We start from the raw sequence: 8,960 nt of genomic DNA, 5'->3' as shown, positions 1-8,960 counted from the left end.
CTCTCTTGCTTTTTCGATGATCCAGTGGATGTTGGCAATTTGATCTCTGGTTCCTCTGCCTTTTCTAAAACCAGCTTGAACATCTGGAAGTTCACGGTTCACGTATTGCTGAAGACTGGCTTGGAGAATTTTGAGCATTACTTTTCTAGCATGTGAGATGAGATGAGTGCAATTGTGCAGTAGTTTGAGCATTCTTTGGCATTGCCTTTCTGTGGGGTTGGAATGAAACCTGACCTTTTCCAGTCCTGTGACCACTGCTGAATTTTCCAAATTTGCTGCCATATTGAGTGCAGCACTTTCCCTGCATCATCTTTCAGGACTTGAAACAGCTCAGCTGGAATTCCATCACCTCCACTAGCTTTGTTCATAGTGATGCTTCCTAAGGTCCACTTGACTTCACATTCCAGGATGTCTGGCTCTAGGTGAGCAATCATACCATCGTGATTATCTGGGTCATGATGATCTCTTTTGTACAGTTCTTCTGTGTATTCTTGCCACCTCTTCTTAATATCTTCTGCTTCTATTAGGTCCATACCCTTTCTGTCCTTTATTGTGCCCCCCTTTGTATAAAATGTTCCCTTCAGTTGAGTTCAATTCAGTCGCTCAGTCATGTCCGACCCTTTGTGACCCCATGAATCGCAGCACATCAGGCCTCCCTGTCCATCACCAACTCCTGGAGTTCACTCAGACTCACGTCCATCGAGTCCGTGATGCCACCCAGCCATCTCATCCTCTGTCATCCCCTTCTTATCCTGCCCTCAGTCTTTCCCAGCATCAGGGTCTTTCCACATGGGTCAGCTCTTCGCATCAGATGGTCAAAGTATTGGAGTTTCAGCTTTAGCAACATTCCTTCCAAAGAACACCCAGGGCTGATCTCCTTTAGAATGGACTGGTCCTTGCAATCCAAGGTTCTCTCAAGAGTCTTCTCCAACACCACAGTTCAAAAGCATCAATTCTTCAGCACTCAAGTTTCTTCACAGTCCAACTCTCACATCCATACATGACCACAGGAAAAACCATAGCCTTGACCCGATGGACTTTAGTCGGCAAAGTAATGTCTCTGCTTTTGAATATACTATCTAGGTTGGTCACAACTTTCCTTCCAAGGAGTAAGCGTCTTTTAATTTTATGGCTGCAGTCACCATCTGCAGTGATTTTGGAGCCCAGAAAAATAATGTTCCTTTGGTATCTTTAACTTTCTTGAAGCGATCTTTAGTCTCTCCCATTCTATTGTTTTCCTCTATTTCTTTGCACTGATCACTGAGGAAAGCTTTCTTATCTCTCCTCGCTGTTCTTGGAACTCTGCATTCAAATGGGTCTATCTTTCCTTTTCTCCTTTGCTTCTCCGGCTTCCCTTCTTTTCACAGCTATTTGTAAGGCCTCCTCAGACAGCCATTTTGCTTTCTTGCATTTCTTTTCCTTGGAGATGGTCTTGATCCCTGTCTCCTGTACAACGCCATGAACCTCCGTCCGTAGTTCTTCCGGCACTCTATCAGATCTAGTCCCTTAAATCTATTTCTCACTTCCACTGTATAATCATAAGGGATTTGATTTAGGTCATACCTAACTGGTCTAGTGGTTTTCCCCACTTTTCTTCAATTTAAGTCTGAATTCGGCAATAAGGAGTTCATGATCTGAGCCACAGTCGGCTCCCAGTCTTTTTTTGCTAACTGTAAAGAGTTTCTCCATCTTTGGCTGCAAAAAATATAATCAGTCTGATTTCATTGTTGACCATCTGGTGATGTTCATGTGTAGAGTCTTCTCTTGTGTTGTTGGAAGACACTGTTTGTTATGACCAGGGTGTTCTCTTGGCAAAACTGTTAGCCTTTGCCCTGCTTCATTCTGCATCCCAAGGCCAAATTTGCCTGTTACTCCAGATGTTTCTTGACTTCCTACTTTTGCATTCCAGCCCCCTATAATGAAAAGGACATCTTTTTTCACTGTTAGTTCCAGGTCTTGTAGGTCTCCACAGAACCGTTCAGCTTCTTCAGTGTTACTGGTTGGGGCATAGACTTGGATTACCATGATATTGAATGGTTTGCCTTGGAGACAAACAGAGGTCATTCTGTCATTTTTGAGATTGCACCCAAGTACTGCATTTCAGACTCTTGTTGACCACGATGGCTACTCCATTTCTTCTGAGGGATTCCTGCCTGCAGTAGTGGATATAATGGTCATCTGAGTTAAATTCACCCATTCCAATCCATTTTAGTTCGCTGATTCCTAGAATGTCAACATTCACTCTTGCCATCTCCTGTTTGACCACTTCCAATTTGCCTTGATTCATGGACCTAACATTTCAGGTTTCTATGCAATATTGCTCTGTATTACAGCATCAGACCTTGCTTCTATCACCAGTCACATCCACAGCTGGGTATTGTTTTTGCTTTGGCTCCATCCCTTCATTCTTTCTGGAGTTATTTCTCCACTGATCTCCAGTAGCATATTGGGCACCTACTGACCTGGGGAGTTCCTCTTTCAGTATCTTATCTTTTTGACTTTTCACACTGTTTGTGGGGTTCTCAAGGCAAGAATACTGAAGTGGTTTGCCATTCCCTTCTCCAGTGGACCACGCTTTGTCAGAACTCTCCACCATGACCCGCCCATCTTGGGTGGCCCCACACAGCATGGGTCATAAGTTCATGAAGTTAGACGAGGCTGTGGTCCATGTGATTAGACTGGTTAGTTTTCTGTGATTGTGGTATCCATTCTGTCTGCCCTCTGATGGAGAAGGATAAGAGGCTTATGGAAGCTTCCTGATGGGAGAGACTGACTGAGGGGGAAACGGGGTCTTGTTCTGATGGGTGGAGCCATGTTCAGTAAATCTTTAATCCAATTTTTCCCTGGTGGCTCAGATGGTAAATCATCTGCCTGCAATGAGGGAGACCCGGCTTTGATCCCTGGGTTGGGAAGATCCCCTGGAGAAGGAAATGGCACCCCACTCCAGTATTCTTGCCTGGAAAATCCCATGGACAGAGGAGCCTGGTAGGCTACAGTCCACAGGGTCACAAAGAGTCCGATACAACTGAGCAACTTCACTTTCAACTTCACCTCAATTTCTGTTGATGGATGAAGTGGTGTTCCCTCCCTGCTATTTACTGGGGCCAACTATAGTGGAGGTAACGAAGACAATGGTGACCTCTTTCCAAAGATCCCATGCACCTGCTGCTATGCTCTGTGCCCCCAACCCCGCAGCAGGCCACTGCCAACCCACACCTCCTCTGGAGATTCCTGGAGACTCACAGGCAAGTCTGGGTCAGTCTCTGGTGGGGTCACTGCTCCTTTCTCCTGGGTCCGATTGCCCAAGGTTCTGTTTGTGCCCTCCAAGAGTCTCTTTCCAAGTCCTGCGTAAGTTCTGGCAGCTCTATGGTGAGGTGAGTAGGAGATATTAAAGGCTATGGGCTTCCCAGATGGTGCAGTGGTGAAGAACCCACCTGTCAATGGAGGAGGTACAAGAGACAAGGGTCTGATCCCTGGGTCAGGAAGATCCCACGGAGTTGGTAATGGCAACCTATTTCAGTATTCTTGCCAGGGAAATCTTGTGGACAGAGATCCTGGTGGTCCACAGTCCATGGGATCGCAAAGAGATGGACATCACTGAGCAACTGGGCACACGGACATTGAAGGGTACCCCTCGGATGAGAGAGTTAACATTCTTGTTTCTCTTCTTCTTTGTCATGTGGGAAACACACCAGTGGAATGGCCTCGGGACAGAACCACACCGCAGTGCCCAGATTCATCCTGCTGGGGCTCACAGACCGGGCAGACCAAAAGCAGCTCCTCTTTGCCACCTTCCTGCTGATCTACTTGGTGACTCTGGTGGGCAACCTGGGCCTCATAGATGTCATCCGGGCCAGCACCACCCTCCACACCCCCATGTACTTCCTCCTGAGCCTGCTTTCCTTCCTTGACGTCTGCGGTTCCTCCTTGTTCACCCCCAGGCTGCTGATCAGCTTCCTCACTGCTGACCAGTCCATCTCCTTCGAGGGCTGCGTGGTCCAGATGGCCCTCATGACCCTCCATGGATCTGGGGAGTGCGTGCTCTTGTCCATCATGGCCTATGACCGATTTCTGGCCATCTGCCCCCCTCTCCTCTACCACAGCATCGTATCCAAGCGTTTGTGTGTCCAGCTGGCGGGGCTCACCTATACTGTGGGGGTTTTCACTTCAGCAGTGCAGACAGGGAATGTCTTCAGCTTGCCCTACTGTGGTCCAAACGTCATTGACCATTACTTCTGTGACATCCCCCCTGTACTCCAGCTGGCCTGCTCAGACACCACTGTGGCCAACGTCATCTTGCTCATCTTTTCCAGCTTGATCACTGTCCCCACAGTCTCAGTCATCTTGGTCTCTTACGCCTACATCCTGGTCACCATCTGTAGGATGAGGTCCCTGGAGGCCCAGCGCAAGGCCTTTTCCACCTGTGCCTCCCACCTCACTGCCCTCTGCCTTTTCTATGGGTCCGTGTTCCTTGTGTATCTCCAACCCAACCCGGAAAGTGTTTCAGCCTACAACAAGCTCCTCTCTGTGTTCTACACCATCGTGATCCCCATGCTGAACCCGCCGGTCTACAGCCTAAGGAATAAAGATGTCAAGGCTGCTGTGCTCCTAAGGGTTCTTAACCTAAGCAGAAAGAGAATTTGTCAGAGAGGCCTCCGAAGACCATAGCATAGAAGAGAAGCCTAGAGAACCCAGCCGGGACAAGAACCAAGAGCGGGAAGACACAGCCAAGCCCCTGCCACAGGGTCGTCTGTGAAGGATGCCACCATAAGGAGCTTCACCTCTGTGTTTTCCAAGGCTGCGGCTGCAATTACTGCCCTGAGCTTTCAGCACCACTCAGCGCTGGACAGAGCCACCTGTTCTAGCCACCACACCACCCTCTATAGCATCCAACCACATCTCCTGCTGATCCTAGGCCTTTCATCACCTCCTCTAGGCTCAGGTCCTAAGCAGGAGCATTCACCTGTCTGGCAGCATAGCTATTCTATAGCTCTTTTTAGAAGGTCTGTAACATTTGTTTCTGAAAAGTTCACATGTGCATAATAGGAAAGCAAAAAGCACAGAAGCAAAAAACAAAGTCATTCATAACCACAAGCAGTTCACCATCTGACATGTCCTTCCAGGTGTCATTTGTGCATTTGCACAACTAAGCATCCGTATTCACATCATTAAGATCATGCAGTTACATATCATACTGTTATACACATCATGAATATTAACCGTTTCAAAGTCCCAAAGCTCTAAGTATTCTGGTAACCAGGAATACACTGCACCAACTCAATCTGGAAGGGGAAAAAAATGCAATCCTGCCTTTCTTGGCCTATTCTATATCTCTTGATGTATTAACCACATTCAGCGTAGATAGCACACAGATACTTATCTCCTCCATCCGTGCTTTTATCTTTCAGAGCCCCGGGAGGTAGAAGGGGGAGCTAGACTCTATCTGCTTCCTGTTTTGAGAGTTCTCAAATATAGAAAGCCTCATTGAATGCCAAACAGTGAAAACAACATATTTCAACCAAAGCGACCTTCACCATAAGGCTCTACAAGGTATGTTGCCCTTCTGAATAAACGCTACTGAAGAAATAATCTACGTGGTGTTCAACTACAGAAGGAAGAGAGTAGTCACTTGACTTTGCAGCAGAGAATGGAGACCCCAGTACAGAAATCCCTAATTAGTCTTGGACTAAAACGTGCTCTAAAGCAGTAGTGAGCTATCGTTTCTATGCAAACGACCAATGAAGCAATATTACAGACCGAAGACCATATAACTGTTTTCAATCAGAAACTATCTGTATGTTTTTAGATAAAACCCTTCTTTTATTGAAACAGACATCAGTCTTACTGATTTAAGAGAAGGAAAAGGAGGTACAATTTACTGTGAAACCCAAATGTCAGCTGAGGCTCCATATCTTTGGAGGATTCAGATGAAATTAGCTTGAACCCCAGTCCAGGGTGGAGGTGTCCCCACACTCCTGCAAACATTCCTGGGGCCTTGGAAGCAGCAGGAAAGGGCTGTGAATGTGTTTTGTGCTTTGCTGGCTCACCTCAGTCCCAGTTCCTTAATCCACTGAATGACTTCAGTTTATGACTCATTCATGGACAGGAAGAAAAGCATGGGATCAGGAATGTGGACGATATAAATGAGGAAATGGGGAAAAACAAACTCTGACCATTTTAGGTTCTGATAGGGAGGGGAAAGGGCAGACTTAGGCAGGTTGCGTTGTGGGCCACAGAGCTAGGCTTCAGCCCTGCGAAGAAGCCGAAGAGACTGCACCTCTCCCAGACAAAATGTTCACCTGTAAACTCACAGATGCTGAAGTGAAATGTTTTCCTAAAAAAACTCGTTAACCCACGGGTGAACCTACTGATCAATGCCTAGCAATCATGCTGGAATCACCTCCCAGCTTTATGTACAGGTGTGAGATCACTTTTCGTAACTTACTGTCTAGGCTTCTCCAGAGAAGCAGAACCAACAGGATATATGCAGAAAGATAAAAATGGAGATTTATTATAAGAGCTGGCTCACGCAGTTATGAAAGCTGAGACCCACAATCTGCCATCTGCAAGCTGGAGAAGCAGGAGAAGACAGTGCTGTAATTCTGTCTGAATCCAGAAGCCTAAAAGCCAGGGGCCACCGATGGAAGCCGTGGTGGGCATCTGAAGGCTCGGGAACCAGGAAGACCCATGTATGAGAGCAGAACTCCCAGCTCCAACCAAAACAGCCGAGTCACTCCTTCTTGACCCTTGTAGTCTAGTCAGGCCCTCAAATGACTGACTGATGCCCACTCACACTGGTGAGGGTCATCTTTCTTTACTCAGTCCCAAATTATAATGCTGATCTATTCCAGAAACCCTTCACAGATGCCCAGAAACGTTTTATGAGCTCTCGAGGCATTCTTTTGCTTGGCCAAATCGACACATAAAATTAAGCATCACACACACTAAGAAGAGAGCAAGATCTGGCCAGTCTCCTACCATCTCAGACTCAGGAGGTTAGGGATGCAGTCGTTCCATGAAATAAGCCGTTCGCTTAACAAGAAAGTTTTCTTTGAACAATAATTTCCCTTTGAGCCAAGGAGGCACAGGGGACCAGGCAGGCAAGAGAGGGGTGCCAGCCCCTCCTCACTGCCCTGTAATCCCAGACTCTGCCTCCTAACTTCACCAGTTGCTGAGCGAAGTTTGCCTCAAAGCCCTAGGCAACCAGGTCACAGGCTAAGAAGTAAACAGTTTCCCCAGAAATCTGGCTGGTGAGAATCGGAGGGAAGGCAAGGCAGAGGGCTGAGAGCGGGAGCAGCTGACACCACGGCACACCTGCCAGGGAGACCAGGCGCCCAGCTCCTACAGCCCCACACACCCTGCCCTCTGCAAACGCAGCCCAGCTCCCACCTCCTCTGCCTTCACCCAAGACCATCTGGACACGACACAGCAAGAGTCTGCTGGAAGACTGGAAGCTCAGTCAAAGTGTTACCTCTCTCAAGAGCATTTGAATTGAATTTTTCTTTACACATCTTCAAAGCACCCAGAGCCCACAAAGTACCTGAAGATGTAGAACTTTCCATCGGGCGGAAGTGAAGCTAACGTTAGGGGCAGATCAAGCCGTAAGTGCTGAAACAAAGACCAGTTTGTGGTCCCGACCAGGCAGCCAAAGCGCTGGGCTACAGCGGATCAAGGTCCCTGCCAATGGTCAGTGCTGAATGAGTGGTGACTGCTTCCGTCACCTGAGAAAAGTTGGCCTTGCTGGACCTCAGGTCTAGTCTATGTGGAACAGAGATGACCTCTACAGTCTCCTGTTTACAGATGGAAAGGGGATAAATCACTTTGAATCTCCTAGACATTCATCATCTTCTCAAGCATCTCATATTCATTTAAACTCACTTCATGGGAAATAGATGGGGAAACAGTGGAAACAGTGTCAGACCATATTTTGGAGGGGCTCCAAAATCACTGCAGATGGTGAGTGCAGCCATGAAATTAAAAGATGCTTACTCCTTGGAAGGAAAGTTATGACCAACCTAGATAGCATATTCAAAAGCAGAGACATTACTTTGCCAACTAAGGTCCGTCTAGTCAAGGCTATGGTTTTTCTAGTGGTCATGTATGGATGTGAGAGTTGGACTGTGAAGAAAGCTGAGTGCCGAAGAATTGATGCTTTTGAACTGTGGTGTTGGAGAAGACTCTTGAGAGTCCCTTGAACTCCAAGGAGATCCAACCAGTCCATCGTAAAGGAGATCAGTCCTGCTGTTCATTGGAAGGAGTGATGCTGAAGCTGAAACTCCAATACTTTGGCCACCTTATGTGAAGAGCTGACTCATTGAAAAAGACCCTGATCCTGGGAGGGATTGGGGGCTGGAGGCGAAGGGGGCGAAAGAGGATAAGATGGCTGGATGGCATCACCAACTCGATGGACATGAGTTTGGGTGGCTCTGGGGGATGGTGATGGACAGGGAGGCCTGGCGTGCTGTGATTCATGGGGTCACAAAGAATCGGACGCAACTGAGCGACTGAACTGAACTGAACTGAACTGAACCCTAAAGGACTTCCTGGGCTTCCAGGTGACTCAGGGGCAAAGAATCCGACTGCCAGTGCAGGAGATACAGGTTCAGTCCCTGGGTCGGGAAGATCCCCTGAAGAGGGGAATGGCCACCCACTCCAGTGCTCTTGCTGGGAAATCCCATGCACAGAGGAGCCTGGCGGGCTACAGTCCCTGGGGTCACAACGAGGCGGACACTGCTTAGAGAGTAAACAGCAGGAGCAAAGGTCTTCAAGGGAGAGACGCTGCAGTGAGGAGGGGACTCAGCCTGGCACCGGGCCTTCAGTGGGAAACCCAGGCTCTCCAGTGGCTGACAGCTTCACTCATCAAGTGTGATGCTCAAGACACCACCCCAAGGGACACCCTGGGGCAAGATGGCAGGAACCAAAATGAGGTAAGTAAGGGGCCTTCCGTTGCAGAAAGAATT

The 8,960-nt window shown here is 48.0% G+C and overlaps 1 protein-coding gene across 1 annotated transcript; it reads left to right on the top strand.

Annotated features, from left to right (window-relative positions):
* The first annotated feature begins 3,699 nt into the window (after positions 1-3,699).
* On the top strand, positions 3,700-4,668 carry LOC138420247 (olfactory receptor 5J3-like). The gene has a single exon (XM_069553361.1). The coding sequence runs from the start codon at positions 3,700-3,702 to the stop codon at positions 4,666-4,668; it is 969 nt and encodes a 322-aa protein (XP_069409462.1).
* Positions 4,669-8,960: the final 4,292 nt, after the last annotated feature.

This window comes from Ovis canadensis, chromosome 15, assembly GCF_042477335.2.
Source record: "Ovis canadensis isolate MfBH-ARS-UI-01 breed Bighorn chromosome 15, ARS-UI_OviCan_v2, whole genome shotgun sequence".
NCBI lineage: Eukaryota > Metazoa > Chordata > Mammalia > Artiodactyla > Bovidae > Ovis > Ovis canadensis.
The sequence above is the reverse complement of the archived record's forward strand: the minus strand, read 5'-3'. Positions and strand labels throughout refer to the sequence as shown.

Bases quoted from the DNA above. Each gene is read 5' to 3' on its own strand.
- LOC138420247 (XM_069553361.1), top strand. From the start codon at position 3,700: ATGGCCTCGGGACAGAACCACACCGCAGTGCCCAGATTCATCCTGCTG.